The 22948-nt window shown below is 40.4% G+C and overlaps 1 protein-coding gene and 1 pseudogene across 3 annotated transcripts in view; one reads left to right on the top strand and one right to left on the bottom strand.

The window, feature by feature from the left end:
• The first annotated feature begins 454 nt into the window (after nt 1-454).
• The window catches only part of DNAJC24 (DnaJ heat shock protein family (Hsp40) member C24), a 53826-nt gene continuing 31332 nt past the window's right edge, over nt 455-22948 (top strand). The window contains exons 1-2 of one of the 3 annotated variants that reach the window (XM_004585433.3): nt 455-604; nt 1278-1419. In XM_004585433.3, the coding sequence (XP_004585490.1) occupies nt 1309-1419 (111 nt within the window). In that variant the 5' untranslated portion in view covers nt 455-604; nt 1278-1308. Of the gene's footprint in view, nt 605-629; nt 690-784; nt 909-1277; nt 1420-22948 lie in introns of those variants that run through there. The other 2 variants (XM_012927062.2, XM_058663220.1) reach the window with 2 other exon arrangements.
• LOC105941838 (sushi domain-containing protein 3-like) lies at nt 11267-11886 on the bottom strand (annotated as a pseudogene).

The raw sequence follows: 22948 nt of genomic DNA, 5'->3' as shown, positions 1-22948 counted from the left end.
TCTTTTTTTTTCAGAAAATAATTACTAAACGGGTGGGTAACCTCTTCAGCAAAACCCAAACCTATTTCGCACGGAGCTTTTTGAAGCTCCCTGCTTCTTTGAGTTTTGGAATGTTAACCTTAAGTGTCCAGAGAGGAGGGTGGCATCCTGTCTCTCCCTTTTCCTCACATTCCCTTCCCCGCTGCTCCCCATAAACATATACAGGCACGGGCCAAAAGCAACGCGTAGGAGCGGAGCCGAGCAAGCAGAGGCAATCCTGAGGAAGATTGGAAAAAATGAAAGTCGGGATTCCGGGGCACGGCGGGGGTAGGGGGCTGCACGCCGTGACTAAAAGAGGCAATATTTACAGAGGAGAGTTAGAGCCACGGGAGCGACGCTATTTCTCCTCAGCTCCAGACACTAACCGCTCCAGAGATCCCGCGCGGGGCTGGCCGGTTACCATAGCGACCGTCGTGCTGGGAGGAGCGGCGCTGGCGAGCGGTGCGTCGGCCTCTACGGTTCGACTAGAAACGCGGTCTCTTCAGAGCCGGGACTTCCGGCGGAAAAAGAAGGCGGTTCCGAGTCCAGGCAGAAGGTTCCCACCGAGTCGGAAACCGTGTTGGGGGTAAGTTGGCCGCGTGTGACGGTGGAAGCCGCCAGGGCCACCAGCCCCTTCAGAGGCAAAGCTGCCTGAGCCGGCTGCCCATCCAGTGGGTTTCCCTCGCGGGAAGTGGCCGGGTGTGGGGTGTTCCTGGTGCGGTGACTGACAGTTCCGAGTGGACAGTTTCCGGGGGCTCTTTTGAGAGATCTGAGGGTACATGGAGGGAATCCTGCTCATCTGCGCGAACTGACCTTATGAACAGGAGGAGCCTTTCCAGGTCATATGTAAGGAGTGAACTGGAAGAAAAAATTACACGGAATGCTCTCCAGTCTAGTTCTTTAGTGTTCTATCAGAACTATTTTTTTTTACTAGTTCATTTTGTATGTTAATAAGATGTTAATGAGAACCTATTTGTGTATCGATTTTACCCTAAAGCTTAGCACCACCTGGTTTCTTACCAAATTGTATTATGCTGTTACTCATTAGAGACAAGCCTAACTTGTCAAATAACTAAGATTTTCCACAGTTGCCTGTATACCTACAAGTTAAGTTCTTGGAGTGCTTTAAGTGAAAATGTGTTCCCTCAGGCTTGAATTATAATCAGCGCTCAGCTGATTATGTATACCTTTAAAGCACTTAGGGCATAAGTAGTTTGGTGCAAGCAAGCTGTAATGCATTCCTATCATTCTCCCTTCAGCTGCCCCGAGAGGACCCACTTGGCACAATGGATGATGGCCTCTGAACAGATGCCAAGGAAGGATTGGTACAGCATTCTGGGGGCAGATCCCTCTGAAAACGTGTCAGACCTCAGGCAAAAATATCAAAAGCTTGTATTAAAGGTAAGCTTTCTCTTTGTTTTCAGCCATGGAGGGAAACTCTGTTTGCAAGTATAACTGACGATTTAGATGTCAAAGTATTTCTTGCAAAGGATCCGTGTGTTGTGGCACCGGGTGAAGTCACCGTGCCTGGTTTGTGTCCCAGTTTCTCCAGCTCTGCTCCAGCTCCCTGATGATGCGCCCTGGGAAGCAGCAGCCAATGGCCCAAGTCCTTGGGTCCCTGAGCCCACCAGGGAGATCCCAGTGGAGTAGGTTCTGACATTTGTTGGACTTGCCCCCCGATGGTTGCAGCCATTTGGGGACTAAACCAGCAAATAAAAAGATCTTTCCCTCTCTCTGTAACTCTGTCTTTCAAACAAATCAATCTTTTAATAAAAGTATTAATCACAGCAGAGTATTAATTTGATGTGATGAAAATTCCAACATTTTTAAAAACCACGTGATTTGAGGCAGGACAGTGTTATGATTAATAGCAGATCTTTTCAGGCTGATGGAGTGAGAATCCTGAAACCCATTGTCTTTGAGAACTTGAACAAGTAACCTTCCCAGGTGTTTGTGCCTCAGACAGAATTAAATGGAGTAGTACAGTTAAAATGCTTAACAATGCTATTACATAATAAACAGCATCAGCATCCAGTAACCATTATCCACATTCAGTAATGGAACACTCGGAATAGGACTAGTCCAAATCGAGATGTGCAGTGTGAAGTACACGTTGGGTTTTGAAGGCTTAGTACAAAGAAAAGGTAAAACAATAAGATTTTTAAATGTTGACTGCACATTGAGTATTTTAGATATGTCAGCTATTGCATACACAAAGTGTGTGTTTTGTTTGCATATGTAATTAGCATTTGTTTTGTCTGCTTTTATTTAGATTTATTTATTTATGTGAAAGAGTGACACACAGGGAGAGATCTTCATTTGTCTGTTCACTCCTCAGACACCCATAATATCTAGGGCTAGGCCAGAGCAAAGCCAAGGGCTAGCAACCTCGATGGGTCTGCCACATGTGTGACAGAAATCCAAATATTTGGGCCACCATCTGCTGTCTCTCAGGTATGTTAGCAAGAGACTTGAGTTGAAAGCTTAGAGGAGGGCGTGGGTTAGGCACTTGATGTCCCAGGCAGCAGCTTGAACCCACTATATCACACCCATCCCTAGGTTTTTAAAGAAGTGTATTGTCTATGTATGCTGCATTCACAGCTTATATTACATTTCCATGGGTTACTACTGATTCAGGCCATGTGTACTGTTTTTTAGTTGACTCCAACCTTTTTTTAAATGAATTGTATTTGCAAATATGAGGCTACTTTGAAAAGTTCATCGAAATAGAATACAAGATAACTTTATATCAGTACAAAAATTTTGAAGTGCAGCATATATTTTTAATTGCATGCACTTTCCATATTTTTGAAGATTCCATTTTTTAAACATTTCTTGTATGCTTAAATCTCAAATTTTTCTGTACCAAATTAATTACCTTTTTAATTATATATAATGTATATTTTTATTGGAAAGGCAAATACACAGAGAGAAGGAAATACAGACAGAAATATCTTCCATCTGCTGGTTCACTCCCAAGTGGCTGCAATGGCTGGAGCTGAGCCCATCCATAGCCAGGAGCCAGGAGCTTGCTCTGGGTCTCCCACACAGGTGCAGGTTTCCAAGGCTTTGGGCCGTCCTCTACTGCTTTCCCAGGCCACAAGCAGGGAGTTGTATGGGGAATGGAGCAGCCAGGATACAAACTGATGCCCAAATGGGATCCCGGGAGATGGAAGGCGAGAATTTAGCCACTAGGCTATCACACTGGACTCTCACCTTCTTTTTGCAAGATGGTTTTATTTATTGCAAAGATAGAGCTATAGAGAGAGAGGAAGAGATCTTCCATCTCTTGATAGAACCTGAAACTCCATCTGGATCTCTGCATTTGTGGCAGGGACAAGTCTTTCAACCATCTTCGGCTGCTTTCCCAGGGTCATTAACAGGAAGCTGGATTGGAAATGCAGTGTGTGAGACTTGAACCAGTGCTCATATGTAATGCTAGATTGTAGGCAGTGAGTTAATATGCTGTAGCACAGCTCCAACCCCTAAACTTACATTTTGGTTCCATTTCCCACTAACTTTTTTGAATTATCTTTTATAGATAGTGTCTTTCTGAAGTGAGATACTCATTCTTTAAAATCTATATTGCAGTGTTTCTTAAACCAACATCCGTATCTCTTATGATCTTCAGTTTCAAGAAGTGTAAAGAACCATTATTCACATAGTATTAGTTTTTTTTTTTTTGTAGATCCTGCCCAATAGCTGTAATATTTTACCAAAAGTGTTTAGTATTCATTGTGGAAAACACTAGGTGTTTGACTTTCATGAATATACTACTACTGATGCTGTGTAAGTGCCTTAAAACATGTTCTGTGTTAGAATTTTTAAGGTTTTTGTGAGCAAATCAGATTTCATTGAAGATATTTCTAGTAAGCTATCCTGGTACAAGTTAGGAAATGAGGCAGGAAAACTAGACTGGTCTAGATCATACAGGATCCTGTAAGCTGTTTTTGCTTTTATTTGGTGATGAGAAGTCATCTGTACTTAATTGCAATCTGTCAAACGCCACAGCGGATGAACCATTTTATGTACCTATTGGTCATGTATCAGGGTTGCAATTCCACGTCTTTGCCAGCGCTTGATGTTGTCAGTCTTTCCTTTTTGGCTCTTAGAGTTTTTCAGTTTTGATACCGTTAACATTCTGGGCAGGAGAATTCCCTGCTGTGTAGATGTGCATTTTAAGTTATGTAGCTACATCCTGGGTGCAAATAACATGACAGATGTGTTCTGGGTTTCCGAATCGCCAAATTCACCATCCTGCTGAGAATCTTTATTATAGTGATGTGACATTATGGGTTTGTGTTTTGGTTGTTGTTATTGTTTATACTTCTCTGATGATAATATAGATAATTAGATAATATAGATAACTTTTTAGTGTGATTCTTGACCAATTGTGTACTTTTCTTCTATGAAGTGTATGTATTGTAAGAGAAATTTACATATATTCTTGATCCTGTGTATAGATTGTATGTATTATCAGCTAGTCTATGGCTTACTGGATCATTTCTTAATGATGTTTTTGATATACAGAGGTTTTTGTTGTGGTGAAATGTAGTTTTCAAATGTGTGTGTTTCTAGTTAGCACTTTCTGTGTCTTCTCTAAGATCATGCTTCTGTGTTTGCTCTTAGAGGCATTATAGTTTGCTTTCTTAGCTTTAGGTCTATTTTTCTGTATTGTGTAAAAACAGGTTATGTTTTTCAAAATGGATATCCAGTTGTACCAGCTTTATCCTTTTAATGTATTTTCCTTTCCTCCTGGAATTGTCATGGTTATATCAGTCTATTTCCAAACTCTGTCATAGGCAGTATATTTGTCTATCCTGACATCTCTTGATTAGTGTAGGCTTAAAGTCAGTCTTAAAAGTCATATAACACAACTTCTTTAATTTTATAATTTTATTTTGCATTTATTTTGGTTATTCTAGCTTGAGTTTAGTTCAACAATAAAATTGTTCTCAGTTATTAATTTTTGTCAGCCATGTTCTGTGATTTTCAGGGTAGAGGTCTTAAACATCTTTGTATTTTTTTGGTATGTATTTGATGGTTCTTAGTTTCATTGTAAATACTGTTTCTACACTTGATCTTAGCCAAAAGGCCGAGAAGCGATAGTAAATACTGTTTCTTTTCATTTCGTTTCTCGTTTCACTATGTGTATATAGAATATGCTGATTTTGTGTTCCATAATCTTGGAAAATTTGCTTTTTAATTCTGATTTCTTTCTGTAGATTTCTTTAAATTTGCATGGCGTTTTCTACCACTATAATTATATCATCTGCAAATAAAGACAGTTTTAATTCTGTCTTCCAGTCTGTATGACTTTTATCGCTTGTTGGCCTTTTGGCTAAGGTCAGGTGCAATCTGTATGACTTTTATTTCATTTTCTGTTTTAATGTACTGGATATATGTTTTCATTACAGTGTTTGTTTAAAATGATGTCTTGTCATCTTGATTCTGGGGAAAAACCTTTAATATTTTACCATTAAGGTCAATGTTAGCTCCATGTTTTTAAAAATGTCTTCCTTCAACCTGGGAAAATTTCCTATTACTGTTTCTAATATTTCCTGCTAATATTCTGCTAAGATTTTTTATGATAAATGGATATTGAAAGTGTTAGATTATTTCTTACATTTATTGGTTTTCTTTAATCTGTAGGTGGTGAATTACATAGCTGCTTTTGAGTTTGCAGGATAAAGAAAATTTATGTGTATTATCTATTATACTATTCTAGTAGCTAAATTTTGTTAAAGATTTTTATGTCTTAAGTTCATGTTGAGTATGGATGTATAATTTTCTTGTAATGTTCATATTTACATTTAATATGTGGATTATACTGACTCCGTAAAATGAACTGAAAAGCAATCACAATTTCTTTCTTTTCTAAAAGAGCTTGTATAAAATTGCTATTGTTTCCCACTTAAATGCTTAATAGAATTCACTGTGCCCTGTTTCCTGCTTGACCTGAGCAACTCTCACTCTGTTTCAAAATTATCTTAGGGGTGACTTCTACCTGCCAGCTGTTTGTCATGTGCCCTTTCCTCTGGAGTACTCTCCCCCGACAAGTAGCACGCTTCGTGGTACTTCTCTGGGATATGGAACGTATAGCTGTTAGGTGAGGTGAATTAGGGTAGTAGAATGTGCTTAAAAAAAATTTGAGGTTTTCTTTCCTGTTCTTTTTTTTTTTTAAGTTGGGAGAAACTTGATGTGTTTACATTCTATAGGGAAAAGCCAAGAGAAAACTTGGGATTGAAATCATGGGAGAGAGAATCATTGATAGAAGCAGAAGGAGACGGGTCTTCAGCAGAAAGATCTCTCATTGGTAAGAGAAGGAAGAAATGTTGGGTGCAGCAACTAGTTTGGTGGCAAAATGTTAGTGATTCCTCTGTGTGTATGTGTGTGTGTTGTGAACTGAAAAAATATTTTCTATTTGAAAGAAGGTTAAAAAAGGAAATGATGCAAGAAATTAAAAAAGAATTTGAACTGGTAGTTTTCTGGCTGGTAGCTATGTTTATCTATGCCAATGAGAAATTTCAGCCAGCCAGTGTGCAGAAGGCAACACAAGCATAAGTAGCCACCAAAACAATTAGTGTGATAGTGTTGTTTTGGCCTCCTTTACCTAGGGTTGTTGTTTCAGTGGTCGCTGTGTTACATTTTAGCACAATAATTTATGTTCATAATTATCACCATGAGTTAAATAATGAGTATATTCTGTTTAGTAAGGCAAGGAAGCATGTATGTAGTACTAAGTATCTAATTGTTAGCAAATGGGTTGTACTTGATAAATTACAAATGCTTTCACATCTTTTTTGGTTTTATTCTTTCAGCATTCCTATGTGCTAGGTAATTTTATCTCTGTAGTTGAGAAAACTAGTACTTAGAGTTAAATGGTTTGTAAGGAACACACAACTAGTGGAAAGTTAAAATCTAAGCTAGATATAATATATTGTCTGATTCTAGACTTTGTCTCATTGTACCATACCTCTTTTTATAATTGTTATTCACGAGAGTTTACTGTTTAATGGAACAATTTTCGTTTTTCTAGCTTTCAACAGAACATCTCATTCATGTGGGTAATGAAGTATTATGGAAAGCCAGATACAATTATTTTGTTAAAGGGATCCGGATTACGTATAGAGCTAATGGAATGAGATTTATTTTCTTTATTTTTGTTTGATCAGTTTGATTTGTAACAGAATTAAGGAGAAAATTATAAGGGAAAACCATATTATTTATGCTTTTTTTTTTCAAAAATCGGCTTCTAAAGTTCATATTTTTGTTCACATATTTGAATGAACATATTTTTTCAATTCTTCAACAATGTCACAAAACAGATTAAAACCACTTTATCTAGTACCATTCTGTATCTAATTTTCTGAAAAGGCACATTTATTATGTGTACTTTAGAAGACTTGGGAGTTTAACACCTCCTACATAATTAGTTGTTGGAATAAAATATTGCTAAATCGTAGGTTGCTAAGTTTACAGTGCATGCTTATTTGGTAAATACTGTTTTCTTTTTTCAATTTTTCAAATTCAGTGCTTGTTGAAGGTCCTCAATACAAGAAAAATTAATTCACTCATTATGAGGTTATGTTAGATATTTTAAAAGATGCATGTATGAATGTAGGTGCAGAATTAGCCATAAACACGTTTTTATTACCATTAAATTTGTTACCTAATCACTATGTAAAAGTACAATTAAAATGGAATCAACATTTCCCAGAATTGTTGCATTAATAGAGTTTACTTATGAATAAAATGTGTACTGCTTTTTCTGTTTATGAATCAATTTAAAAATATATTTCAGTTTTCCACTAATAACAATTTGACCATAACCTGTTACTTTGAAATGGTCAAAACTCTAGAATTTTTCCTTTTTTATATTTCAACTTTTCATGCAGAAATTTCTGCTTGTACGATGTGACGATAACATTTTTCCCAAAAAATCTTTCTCAAATTGAAAGTTGGATGTCTTTTTTTTTATTAATGCTGACAATATTATGGGATATCATTCAACTAGAGAAGAATTGTTGTATTGAAAATTATATGTTGCTGTTACAATATTTTCTGTTATCTTAAACAATCCGTGTTTCCTATAAACTCTTAACGTTGTAATGCTATAAAGTATTGTAGCACTTAATAGTTATGTGAGCATTCAGAGCATCTCTTGATTGTAACTGGTTATGTACATATGAGTATTAAGTAGATCTGTAACCTACTTTAATGTCCTGAAAAGTAAATTCGGTGCCTTGCTATAGTCAGAGAAAAATTACTGTGTTTGCAATGAAAGGAACAAAGAACAGCTCTTCATTTTGATTTTTGTTTTAAATTATTTACTTATTTGAAAGACAGGGAAACAGATCTAAGCATTTGGCCAGTGGTTAAGACGCTGCTTGGGGCAGATCCTGTATTGTAGTGCCTGGAGTTTGAGTCCTGGCTCCAATCCCAGTTCCAGCTTCCTGCTTAATGCACACCCTGGGAGGTGATGATAATGGCTCATGTGCTTGGGTCCTTGCCACCCACACAAGAAACGTAGAATTGGTCCAGACTTGTGACTTTGGCTGGCTCAGCCCTGAAGGTTAAAATCATTTGGGAGTCAGCCAGAGCATGGTATGTCTCTTTCTCTGTTTCTCTTAATTTTGAATATAAATAAATAAATTGATAAATAATTTTTAAAGATATGTTTGAAAGGCGAAATGGATACACAGAAAGAAAGAGAAAGAGAAAGAGAGAGGGGTATTTCCCATCTACTAGTTCATTCCCCAGATGTCCACAATAACCAGGCCTGGTACAAGCTGGAGCCAGAAGAGGTAACTCAGTCAAGGTCCCCATACGTTGGTTAGGGACCCGAACAGTTGACCATCACTAGCCCAGGAATCTGGGATCAGAGCAAAGCTGGGAATCAAACCTAGACACTCAAATATGGAGTGCAGATATCCTAAACTGCATCTTTTTTTTTTTAAAGATTTATTAATTTTTACTGGAAAGACAGATTTACAGAGAGAAGGAGAGACAGAAAGATTTTCCATCCGCTGGTTTGCTCCCCAAGTGACCACAGTGGCCAGAATTGAGCCGATCCAAAGCCAGGAGCCACGAGCTTCTTCCAGGTCTCCCACGAGGGTGCAGGAACCCAAGGCTTTGGGCTGTCCTCTACTGCTTTTCCAGAACTCAGGCAGGGAGCTGGAAGGGAAGTGGTTCGTTCAGGAAATGAACTGGTGCCCATGTGGAATCCCAGCACATGCAAAGCGAGGACTTTCACCGCTAGGCTATTGCTCCAGGCCCCTAAATGGCATCTTTTGATCATTTTTGCCAACCATGTGCCCTTAGAACAGTTCTTAATAGTGCTCTTTTGATTGCATTACAAAGCCAGGTGGTTTTAATAAAAAACCTGGGAGTGTTTTAAGTAAATCAAAAGATTATAACTCGCAGCACCTTTTTTGCTCTTGTTAATGTTAACTATCTGTTGCATAGTTGTGATATAGGTTGCACGATATTTAATAATAAGTTGCTTATATACCTTACAGAGACTGTGGTAGAAATGATAATAGCAGCCGTTTAGTGGTTAAGGCGCCTGCATGTCACGTCAGAGTGCTTGGTTTGCTTCCTGGGTTGAGCTCCTGATTCCAGCCTTCTGCTGATGCAGATTCTGGGAGGCAATGGCGATGGCTCAAGTCATTAGGCTCCTGTTTCCCTTAAGGGAGACTCACATTATACTGCCAGCTCCTGTCTTTGGCCCAACCTAGCCTTGGCAATTTGAGGAGTAAACCAATGATGAGTGCTTGCATGTGCCCCCCTCTCTCTGCCTGTCAAATAAATAAATGGTTTTTAAAGTGGCAGGAATAAATTATATATGTATTTAAAGATTTATTTATATTTTAATTGATAGAGTCACAGAGAGAGAGAGAGAGAGAGAATCTTCTATCTGCTGTTTCACTCCCCAAATGGACCAGCTGGGCTGGTCCAAAGCTGGGAGTCAGGAGCTTCCTCTGGTTTTCTGATGTGGGTACAAGGACCCAGGGCCATGGGCCATCTGCTGCTTTCCTAGGCCATTATCAGGGAACTGCCCATATGGGATGCTGGCACCACAGGGTGGAGATTAACTGGCTGTGCCACCATGCCAGCTCCAAGAATTAGACATTTTAAAGATTTACTTATTTGACAGGCAGATTTATGGAGATAAGAGAAACAGCTCTGTTCGCTGGTTTACTCCCTGAACAGCTGCAATAGTCCAAGTTGGCCAGATATTAGGAGACAGGAACTCTGTTTAGGTCTTCTGGATGAGGACAGGACGTCCAAACACTTGGACCATGTTCCGTAGCTTTTCCAGGTGCATTAGCAGGGAAGTGGGTTGGAAGTGGAGCAGCCAGGACTCAAACTGTCACTCATGGATGCCTGCATTGCAAGGCTGAGGCTTAAATACACCTCAGTGCTGGCCCCAGGAGTAAGACATTTTAAGTGAATATTTAAATTACAAATTTGGCTAATGTATAGCACTTTGTGTAGGATACTCTTCTAATCACTTCATGTGTGTTTACCTACTTAACTTTGTGAGATAAAGCTACTATTACTATCCCTATCTGGTTAGGAAATGAACCTAGAGTTTCAATAAAATTTGATACACTCTGTATATGTTTGGGTAAGTCAAACCAGGCAGACGGCTATCTTATAAGTATTTGGGTCCTACCGTCCCTAAGTATTTCTGTTGCATGTATGCAGCACCTTTAGGGAAAAGAGGCATTACATTCAAGGAGGAGAATGGTGACAAGTTTAAAGTAGGGGCTTTGGAGTCTAGTTCCTAAATTTGAATTCCTGTTCTACCATGTATTAGTGTCTGTAACTTTTGGTTCAATTTTCTTAGAAGCAAAATACAAATGTAGATACTCCGTGGTTATTAATGGTGTTACTTCCTATTATGCTATCATAAAATGAAAATATTGTTAATATAAAATACATTTATAATTCCTTTTTTTGTTGTTGTTGTTGCTGAAAGGAACTTTATTGCTCTTAATCTACTATGCAAAAACTAGATCTGCCTGAAATGTCTCCCAGTCTCTAAGGAACCCTGGTTAGAGGGAGGCTACACCACTGTGCTAACCCAAGCAGGAGCTGCAAATGAGCCACTATAAAATCGTTGCAGCTGGGCTTGCTTGGGACCGACCAGCGCTCAGCACCAAGGCAACCCCGGGAGACCCTGCACCCAGAGGCTGACTTCCCAGACCAGTCTCCAGCTAGACACGTTCCATCGCGGGTGGTCAGTCAGCCTGGCTCTCCCAGTGTGGATGGTGACACTGGTCCTGGCAGCGTGGTCATCCTGGAAAGTGAGCTGTGCTTGGCCCGGGTGCAGAGAGGGTCTGCCCCAGTTGTTCTGTGTGCACCATCACACAGGCGTGGGAGCCGCTGGAGGGGCCGCTGGGACTCACAGCACCAAGTGCAAGGCTCCTGAGGTCCTTGTTCACGCTGGGGGTCACACCGTCCAGGTCTCTGATGCCCTCGAGCTCTCTGGTGAAGCCGTGATTGTCATGCGCTTGAGCACGCTGGTTCCTTGGGCTGCTGTTGCTGTTGTTGAAGTTGAGGCCCTTGATGCCCAGATACGCAGCCTGCACTCTCTCCAGGTCCTCACCTCTCAGCTGGTGCCACAGCTGGGTTGACCTGTTAGAACGCCGCTGCTTACTCCTCTTCATGCATTTAAGGAGACAGCAGGTGAGGAAGGCCACGGACATGAGCAGGATGATAGCACAGCTCACGATGGAGGCAGTCACGGCCACCTTGAAGCCCAGGGACTCCTGCACGGCTCCACGGGGGCGCGTTGGTGACCCAGGCCCGCCTCCCGGGCCTAGCACTGCCACGGAGGGTCGCGGCAGCCCCGCACATCCTGCGCGCTCCACGCCTCTATAATTCCTTTTTAAAATTTAAGTGGCAGAGAGCAAGTGAGGATGAACTCACCTTGCTGGTTTTACTACTTGAAAGCCTACAATAGCCCAGACTCTGGTTTCACCCATGGGTGGCAAAAGCCCGAATGTTTGAATAATCTCTTCTGTGTCTCAGGATTTGCATCAGCAGGAAGCTGGAACTGGTAGCCAGGACTGAATAGTGTGGAATACAGGCATCTTAGCCATGTTTTAATTGCTAGGCACATTTAATAAACCTAACTTACCAAACAACATAGCTTAGAAGTATAATGTGAAGTATTGGTTACTGAAACTTGCTTGGGAACTTCAGATGGCCATTGCCGCACCACACATAGGAAAAGACCAAAATTCAAAGTATGGTTTCCTACTAAATATGTCTAAAGTTCACACCAATGTAAATTAAAGAAAAGCCAGGGATTATTTACATATTTATTGAACAAATAATTATGGCAGCCTAATTGTAGGTATATAATTGTTAAATATTAAATAGATCCACAGGACTTGTACACACCAGTTGCTTAAAATAGTGCTCGGGACAAAGTACATGCTTGAGTAAAAAAACTTTTGTATAGCTGAAGGTTGGCATGGGTCAGGTTTTAATTTTTAACACAGTGAAAATAACACTTTAATCTGTCTATGGCTGAATGTTCTGTGAAGATGCAGACATTTGGGAAGATAGGGGAAAATGTCAGCCATCACTTTGTCTCTTAAAGTAACAGTGGCAAATCTGCTTTATAGGTGGTTGCATATTTGTAAAATTGATTCTTGGATTGGATGAATTTAACTTTCTTCCAGTTGAGACATTTGCCTTGTCATTTTCACAGTCTTTTGACTGTAATCATTCTTTAAGACATTAGTGCTAAACCATTAAAACATTGTGCTACACTGACCTGTCTTCTTGTTAATGTAAACTGTTACCAAGTGCTTTATTTACAGCAAATCAAATAGAATCCTTAATTTGGAAATTTCTGACTGGTTGACTTTACCCCAGCCTATGATTTTGCTGGAAGGTAATTTAACACACATCACTCAGATTTTCTTTGAATTCTGTGAACCCACTGCTGCTACAGAGTCAGGAAACCTTAAGACTACATCTGTAGGTAGCTGCCTGAGGCCACAGTCAGAAGAGGACATTGACGCTAGAGGCAAGTTCCTCACGTGTTGGAATGTTGTTTGTCTTGATTATGATGGTGGTTATGTGACTCAGTGGTCCCTCCCCTCTGTGGCTGTGCTTGTCTCACTCTTCATTACCAGTTTGTCAAGAGTGATACAGAACTGTTAACCAGAAAATTCCACAAGTAAGTAATTCATAAGTTTTAAATTGCACGGTGTTCTGAGGAGTGTGATGTACTCTTAAGACATTTTCTCTCCCTCTTGGTAATGATCCCTTTGTTCATTGTATCACATTGTTAGTCACTTGGTAGAGCTCTATGTCAATTACTAAATCTACTGTCATTATATTACAGTGCCTTAATCTGGTATATCGAAGATGTCAGTATTGTGGGAAAAGAGCATTAAAAGACAAAGCAGGTTATGCACGAAGGTTTGAACCTCACTCATTCATACACAGTGTATACAAGGTTTGGCATTGTTCTAAGTTTCAGGCTTCCATTGATTGGAGGTGAGGGATTTTGGAGTATATCCTTAATGGATAAGAGGTAACTATTGTATGTACAAATATCCATCAAACCGTACACTTGTACTGGGTAAATATTTTTGCAAATAAACTATCTCTCAATGAAAAAAAAAGAATCTTTAAAAATGTGAGTTAGGAAATCTCTTACATTGAATTAAATTCTGCATGAAATATTTGTGGAATATTTTGAAATTGTGGTTTACAGAGTGAATCAAAGTAAACAGAATGGTATTTATTTGTTTTTATTTTTTTAGTTTAAGTGCTTTACTGTTTTCTCTGGGCAAGCTTTTTTTAAAATTTTTTTTTTAATTTTCTTTTTAATATTGTTTACATAGTTGAGAGGGATATACACCAATGTGGGCCTCTAATTAGGTTTGGGAGGGTCATGTATGGAGGAAGGTGGGTGGGGCAAATATTTCAGCCTTTTTTTTTTTTTCACCTGTGTCCAAATGGGCAAAGAGAGAGGGGTCTGCTTCTTGCTGTCAAGGTACATGAGCACCCAGGGAGGGGGTTGGTCCTTCGATGTCTTAGAGATGCTGATGTGGGGAAGTGTGTTCTGAATGTGCTACATTAGTGGTTTTGGAATTTCTGAAAAGTTATTGGTTTTGTGGCTCCAGGGTTGAAAAAAATCTTTCCAATGTAGTCTAGCCTGCAGCACTTTACTTAGAGCATCCACAGACCCAGGGATAGACCGCCAAGCTTGGCCAGGAGAATTGCCCAACCTGTTCTGCTTTGACTCCTCTGATGAAATCGAAGTCTCCTGCTGGCTAGATGAGCTGGCCATCAAGTCCTGTATACATTTGGACATGCTATGCACTGCATAGGCCTGAGCAAACTGAGGAGGTCCAGTCCCGATACATGCACTCCAAGGTCAGACTACACATCCTGTGATTTTCCAGGGAGGCTGGGTTCTGAGTCCAGCTGTCCAGTTGGGCTGTTGGTTGAGAAACCTCATCTGGGATGACCTCAAACTTGACTCTTGTGTGTCCTTGCCAGTGCAGAGTCAAGTTCAGTTTGTCACCTGTGCCAGCCAGAGTACACACTGGGATTGCAGCTGCCTTGTCAGTTCTACCTGAGCCCCACAGGTGCTGCAGTCCACCCAGCCTTCCACAGACCTGATCCTCCTGCATACGAGAGGATGCTGTGGCCTAGTGAGAACAATCCACGGTAACCCCCACGAGGCCTACCCTCAGTCCCAGTTTTTGAACATGCCAGCCTCAAGCTGCAGCCTAGCCTGACCCAGCCCACATTCCGTCTACCTCTTGACCCACCTAAGAGTGCTGTATCTTTCTTTAGCCCAACTCGCCACCAGACCTAGCTCACACATATGCCAACATTTGCAGCCGCCTCATCCAGCATAGCCTACCCCAAGTTCTGAATTTCATGCTCACCAGCAAGAGGTATAGCTGAGCAGGAGAGTGCCCTCAGTTTCCCTGCCAGGTCTACTCCCAAATTGCTGTGGCCCAGTCTAGAAAGGCCTGCCTCCACTCTTGGCGTTTGCCAGTAGGTGCTACAACCTGGCTAAGCCCAACTTGCCCGCAGTCTAGTTCCAGCTCCAGTTGGCAGGTGCAGCAGCCTTGCCGGGCCTAGCCTTGTCCCAGCCCTAATATGAACTGGCAGGTATTGTGATCCAACCCAGCCTGACCTGCCTCCATTGTGGCTCTCACTCCAGTGTGTGTGCTATGCACTGGCTCAGCCCAGGCCACTGCTAGGCCTGGCTCATACATATGCCAATATGTGCTGCAGCCCAACCTGGCCTGACCTGCCCCTCACACTCACCAGCAGGTACTATGGCCTACTGGAAATCCTTCCCAGGTTCCCCTACCAAGCCTGCTCCTAGTCCTGGATCTTGCATGGGCCCACGGGTGCTGTGGCCCAGCCTCGCATGCTAACTAGTCTCTAGTTCTGGCACTACCTGGCAGATACTGTGACCTAGCTAGCCTGGCCCACTTCCTTACCCCCTCTCATGTGACCTGATGAGTGCTGCAGATTAGCCCTGCCTGTCCCATCCCCAATCTGGCTCTCAAGAGTGCCAGTGAATGCTGGAGGCTGGGCCAGCCTGGCCTACTCTCAGACCCAGCCCACACCCATGCCAGTGAGAGCTGTACGCTTGCACAGCCTGGTCCACCCACAGCTCTTCTCTTGCATTCACCAATGGGAGAGTCCCCAGAGTTCCCCTACTAGGCCTGTTCTCAGTTCTGGATCGTGTGCGTGTTGGTGGGTCCTTTAACCCAGCCTGGCATGGGTTACCCACAGTCTCAGCTCTTGCTGTTGTATGTTGCAATCTAACCTAGCTGGGAGTATCCCACATCCTGTCCCGGCTCTCATGTGTGCCAGCAGGGACAGCAGCCCTACTTGGCATGGCGGCCTTCAGTCTCAGCTCTTGTATGTCACCATACAGCCCAGCTCAGCCAGCTTCCTTCTAGCTCCAGCTCTTGGCCAAACCCTGGCCATGGTGATCATTTGGAGAGTGAACTAGCAGATAGAAGACTTTTTATTTTCTCGTTTGTGTATGTGTAAAACTCTGCCTTTCAAATAAATAAAATAAAAATCTTAAAAAAATAATGTAACTAAAAAGCACAGTCCACAAACTTAGGCCTGCAATTGACTTCTGCTGTTAAGAACTGAATCCTTAACCTGTGGGATCTGATATTAATTCCAGGTCAATAGTGTTAGAGCTGAATTATGATAGCACTTGATGTCTAAAACATGGTATCAGATGAGGCATGGGGAAAAACACTGACTTTCTCCTATCTCAAAATATAGTAAGACATGAATGTTATATATCTATTTTCATTTGGATATCTTAGTATACTTTTGAATATAAATGCATTTTAAACCTTAAAACACTGAATATACACAGTAATGAACAAATAATAGAAAGCACATATCCAAAATACAAACACCATTTTGAAGATTTTGGCCCAACAATAAAAATTAAATTTGTATAGTGTCAATATTTTTATATAACTGCATGCATGTTTCTCTAACTGTATCTTGTACATACGGCACCACATGTAACAAGATGGGTAAATCCTTCACTTTTAGTGTTTTCATTTCATGTTTCTTTCCTACTAGTAGATATTCAAATATTTACAAGTAAGGAATAATTTAAAATAGGTTAAGTCACTTCTCCTAGGTTACATAGATCATAAATAGCACAGATGAAATTACAAATTAGGGCAAAATTACCCAAAGCCAGGTACTATGATATGCAGTCTCCCCATAAATCTCTGTATATATTTATTTATCATGTATCTCCTGTATATATAACATTTGTTAAAGTAGGTACTAGAATTCAAATACTTGTGTCTTCCTCCTAGCAATAAACTCACCATCCACAACATCTTGAATACACATAGAAATGTAGTATATATTAACCCTAACAAATATTGAGAGAATGGATAAATGAATTAATAAAGACAACTTCAGATTGTAACGGTTTCTATTAACAGAGCTTAATGTACACATTTAACTAGGTTGAAAGTATAATTCTTAAAGAAATAGTCTCGAATACTATTTAGGGATTTTAAGAGTTGTATTTTTTAAATTTCTTGTTAAGCCAAAAAGTAGTGGCTGGGTTAAGTTGCTACATGGAAAAATATATATCTTTTCCAGGCACTTGCTCCATACTCTGCACCAAGGATAATGCTAAATTAATGGTCAATTTCAAGAATCTGACACAATGAAAAGAGGTTCTATGTTCCATTACTGAGCTTAAGAAATTAATTTGAAAGTAGTTGATTACATAAGCACAACAGCATTGACTGTTTGTGACACAGAAAATAATTCAGGCATACATGTATGGATAAAATGAATTATTACAGTTGTTAAGAATAAATGAATTGGAAAATAAAAGAAAAATTAATCGAAACATAAACAATCTTAAGAAGTACAAGATTAATGAACTAAAATCCAAGATTTAGTTGAAAGCAGATTTTAATGGTATTTAATATCTTGCATGGTGTGATTTTTTGTTGTTGTTGTTGTTTAAAAGTTAATATTTTTAATCATTTAAAATTCAATCTAGGGCCTAGTGCAGTAGTCTAGCGCCTTGAACGTGCCGGGATCCCATATGGTTGCCGGTTCTAATCCTGGCAGCCCCGCTTCCCATCCAGCTCCCTGCTTGTGGCCTGGGAAAGGCCCAGAGCCTTGGGACCCTGCAGCCGCGTTGGAGACCCAGAAGAGGATCTGGGCTCCTAGCTTCAGATCGGCACAGCACTAGCCGTTGTGGTCACTTGGAGAGTGAATTGGTGGATGGAAGATCTTCTTCTCTGTCTCTTCTCCTCTCTGTATATCTGACTTTCCAATAAAAATAAATAAGTCTTTAAAAGAAAAAACTCAATCTACCTGCTAACACAATACTCTAAATTTTATAGGAACTTAATGATACATTAGGGTGTCAGGATCACAGAAAATGCATGTTGACTACTGCAGCACAATTCTCATGTTACTATAATGTTAAGATGAAAAGAACAGGTTGCATATAGTTCATAGATAATTTCAAGAGTATAATTATATTTCCTTTCAGTTTCTTTTTTAACTTTTGAGATAACTTTTTAAATTTCCTTTACAGTCAAAGCCTTGTTGCTTCACTAAAGAAAGAGTTCCACAAGCAAAAAATAAAAAGACTGTAATTTAACAGGAATATAGGCAGGTATTAAAAATAGTAATCTACTGCAAATATTTCTCTTATATATAATAAATTTTAAAATAATCACTGTGAAAACCATAGTAGTATATTACTCTTAGCTGTTAGTTTTACAAATATATAAAACTTAAGTTTAACAAAGCTGTGATTGCACAACCCTGATATACACAGACATTTCTTTGTTGTTTTGCTTGCTTTTCTTCTATTTTTTTTTTTTGTTTGTTTTAACATGTAAGGGAGATCAAGAGGCATTTGTCTTTCTGTGTTTGGTGTATACCATTCAGCCTAATGTCTTCCAGATACATCCATTTCAATACATCCCAAAGTTCCTGTAAGCTTTTCTCTCCTCCTCTCTTTTCCTCTCCTCCTTACTTGCTTTCCCTCCTCTCCCTTTCTTTTTTTCTCTTTTGTTCTTTCCTTCTCTCTCTCTCTCCCTGCTCCCCTTTCCCCTCTCTTTCCGCATCTCTCCCCCTGTCTCTTGTCCTCTCCTCTGCATATTTTCAAATACCGTGCCTTGGAAATCACTGATTTTTTCGTTTTGTCAGGCCTATTCTACTATTAATGCCTTCTATTTTGTCTTTAATTTTGCTCACTGTACTTTCAGCTCAAGGATTTCTCCTTGGCCTTTAAAAATCTTTTTTGCTCTGGAATTTCCCTCATTCCCTCCCCAAAACCTTCCCCACCCAATTTCCCCTATATTACAGTAGTATAGTCCTTTATAAGCTTCTGTTTGTATATTGAATTCTCTGTATTTTCTTGAAGCCCACTGAGTTTCCTTAAACCTGAAAGTTTGCAAACATCAGTTGCTCTATGGTCAGTTTGTGGAACCTTGTTTCGTTGATTAGGTGAAGCCATGGTTCCCTGAAAGTGTTTAGTGCTTTTGGTATGGACATATTCTGTGCACTGAAGGATTGGATATTTATTTGCAGACTTTATAATCTAGCTTTGTGTCTGTCCATCTGAGAGTTACAAAGTTTGTTTATTCTCTCTGAACCTGAGAAGACTTCTGCTATTTCAGCAGTGAGTTTGGGCTAAGGCAAAGCTTGACCTAAGTCAGCTGTTGGTGTGTTGTCATTTCAGTACTGGAGAGCACACTGGGTACTCATGTGCCAAACTTGCAGTTGGTGTGGTCTGAACAAACTGAAGGTGTGTCTACAAAAGTAGCACATCCCCACACTCCTCTCTCTGGAGTCAGTACGAGTCTAGGTGGCTTCTTCCATAGTTATCAGTGTGTTGTCAGGCTCTGCAGGATTCTGCTTAACTCTTGGCCTTATTTTATTTATTTATTTCTGTATAGATATATGATATGTTCACAATTACATGAATTGATTCATTCTCATTGGATTTAGATCAAAAGAATAAAAGCTAACTTTAAGAAATTGACCTCTGTGGTGTTTGCAGTATTTCTTCCTTTTTCTATTATATGTTACAGGTTCACTGATAATGTTGGATAGCCCTTGACCCATGTGAACTGTTGACAGCAGAGAGCCACAGCATGTGAGAGTATTTGACCCGCGGCAATCTTCGAACTGATGCTTTGTCTGCACCTGTTCACTGAGGCCGTGCAGCTGTTACATTTCAATTTTAATAATTCAGACAAGAGTATGGAACAGCCTTTCTTTGAGAGCTTTTAATGACTAGTCTAAAGATGTATTTTCAGAGTTTTATTTATTTATTTTTTTAATATTCATTTATTCATTAATTACATTGCATTACATGACACAATTTCATAGGTACTGGGATTCCCCCCCCCTTCACCCCAAACCCTTCCCCCTTCATGAATTCCTTCACCTTGATGCATAACCACAGCTCAAGTTCCGTTGAGATTCCCTAATTAAAAGTTTACACCATACAGAGTCCAGCATCCCACTTGTCCAGTTCAAGTTCAACGGCCTCTTAGGGAGGCCCTCTCAGGTTTGAAGGCAGAGCCAGCAGAGCGTCACCTCGATCAATTAGAAGCTCCAACATATCATCAGCAACAGTCAGGTATGATGAGGCTGGTGCAGAGTCCACTGATTGACATAGTTGTTGCAGAAGAGAATATTGGAACCTAATACGTAAATGTATCATAAAGTTAAATAACACATGAAAAAGAAAATAGGGATTTTAGATATAAAGTCCAAGTTTGTTACACTAGAGAAAGCTTTTTTTTTTTTAAGAAAGAGGAGTAATCATTGAAAATTATAGGGCATGAGAAGTGGGTGGGGTTGAAAAGCCTCAGTATAGAGGCTCCTAGTTTGGATATGGCTGCTTATTAATCATAATGCATCGAGGATCGGCCAGAGCTTTGGAACCTTACACCCACGTGGGAGACTCGGAGGAAGTTCCTGGTTCCAATTCAGCTCAGCTCTCTGGTCGTTGTGGCCACTTGGGGAATGAACCAGCGGATGGAAGATCTTTCTCTCTGTGTGAATCTGACTTTCTAATAAAAGTAAATAAATCTTTAAAAAAATATTAATGTCTTACCTTGATACTTTCATGATAAATATGCCTTCATATTGACCTTGGAAGGCAGGGAACAAATTCAGAATTCTCAAACTTTTTTTTTTAAGACATTTTTATTGGAAAGGCAGATTTACAGAGAGAAGGAGATAGAAGGATCTTCTATTCACTGGTTCACTCCCCAAGTAGCCACAATGGCTGGAGCTGTGCTGGTCTAAAGCCAGGAACCAGGAGCTTCTGGGTTTCTCACACGGGTATAGTGTGCCAAGGCTTTTGGCCATCCTCTGCTGCTTTTCCAGGCCATAAGCAGGGAACTAGATGGGAAGTAGAGCAGGTGGGACACAAACTGGTGCCTGTATGGGATCCTGGTGCTTGCAGGGTGAGGATTTAGCTATTGAGCCATCATGCCTGGCCCTTAGACTCATAAAAACTGAATGTGCTCATTCCATTCCAATGTTGAGATATAGTTCCAAGTGTGGTGTTATTTGCAGCTGGGGCAGTTATGAGATTAGATCATGTGGGTAGAGCCCTTGTTGATGACTTTGGTTTCCTTATTAAAAAGGCCCAGAAAGTTCCCTCACCAGTTTCTACCTTAGAAGGACACAAGACATCTGTGTATGAAGAAAGAAGTAGGTCCTCACCAGATAGGAAATCAGCTGTGTTCTTGATCTAGGACTTAGGAGGTTTGAGAATAAGGAGAAGTAAATGCTGTGATGTAAAGGCACCCAGTCTATAATATTTTTGTTGTGACAGCTCAAATGGATTAAGAGGACTGTTGGATTCTATGCCAAAATGTTGTACGTGAAAAGCCACCACTTGTCCTGCATTCCTTCTCTGTTCACCCCCAACCAGAGGCCTTGCTGGAATGTAAGTTTCCTCTTAACTTGAAGGTGCTTAGGCATGGAATACTTAGCTTTGCCCTGAACCCTAACAAGGAGTGGCTGGAACATAACTTTGGAGGGGATACATAGGGTTTTTTTTTTTTTTAAAGATTTATTTATTTTTATTTGAAGGGCAGATCCACAGAGAGAGCTTGTTCATCCACTGGTTCACTCTCCAAATGCATGCAACAGCTGAAGCTGAGCTGATCCAGAGCCAGGAGCTTCTTCCTGGTTTCCCACACAGGTGCAGGGCCTCAAGGCGTTGGGCTGTCCTCCACTGCTTTTTCAGTTCCGAAACAGTCCTGCTTTTTTAGTCCTAGAAGTGGAGCAACCAGGACGTGAACCATCACCCATATGGGATGCCAGCCCTGCAGGTGGAGGGTTAGCCTGCATTGGCTGTAGGTACATAGGATTCTTATATGCTGATCCTCTTAGCTAAGAACTTTATGGAGTGTGACAAAGGAAAAGGAACCTAAAGGGTCAGAGTGTGCTGTGGTTGAACTGGATCATCCAAAACTCTATGTTGGAATTTAATTGCCAGTTTTACAGTATTCAGAAGTGGTAAGTTTTGTCCACAGCATCTCCATCCTCTTGAGTGTGATAAGGACATGTTCCACCTACTCTTGCTTTCTTGCAGCCTCCTGACTTCCTGCAGAGGGATCCATCATTCCTCTATTCAGAGTAGAGCTGCAAGATATTATCTTGGAAGCAGAGAAATTGGGCCCTAACCTGCTTGTACGTTAGTCTTAGGCTTCCCAATCTCCAGAATAGTGAGACAGTAAATTCACTTTCTGTTTTTTCTTTTTAACCAGCCTCTGCTATCAACACAAAATGGACTTACAAAGTGTGAATTCATAGTATTATTTACATGCACATAGTTTACAGCCCATTCTTGTTACTTTTTGAAGTTGTAGAAGGTTGCCATAAGCACTGAATTAGTGAATACTAAACCATTACTCCTAGAGGAGATACAAGCTTAGGTTCCTCCGAACCACAAGTCACAACCTTTTCATTAAGTCCTTGATTAATGATCTTGTCTTATACATGTTTCTCCATAAAAATGCTTTATTAATGTATGTTGTTGATTTATTAGCATTGAACTCAGGGTTGCCAGCACTCTAAGCACATGAAGATTATCTACAGACATGTTTTCCTCATAGGGCACATCACAGGCTTTTTTTGTTTTGAAATTTATTTTTTTTAATTTTGAAAGCAGATTTACAGAGAGAGAAGGAGATATAGTTTTACTCCCCAAATGGCCACAATGACTAGAGTTGGTCCAGTCTGAAGCCAGGAGCCTGGAGCTTCTTCTTGGTCTCCAGTGTGGATGCAGGGGCCTAAGGAGAATTTGCCAAGACACATTTATGGGGAGATGGATCAGAAGTAGAGCAGCCGGGATTGAACCTGCATCCAC

The sequence above is a fragment of the Ochotona princeps genome, chromosome 4, assembly GCF_030435755.1.
Source record: "Ochotona princeps isolate mOchPri1 chromosome 4, mOchPri1.hap1, whole genome shotgun sequence".
Lineage (NCBI taxonomy): Eukaryota > Metazoa > Chordata > Mammalia > Lagomorpha > Ochotonidae > Ochotona > Ochotona princeps.
The sequence above is the reverse complement of the archived record's forward strand: the minus strand, read 5'-3'. Positions and strand labels throughout refer to the sequence as shown.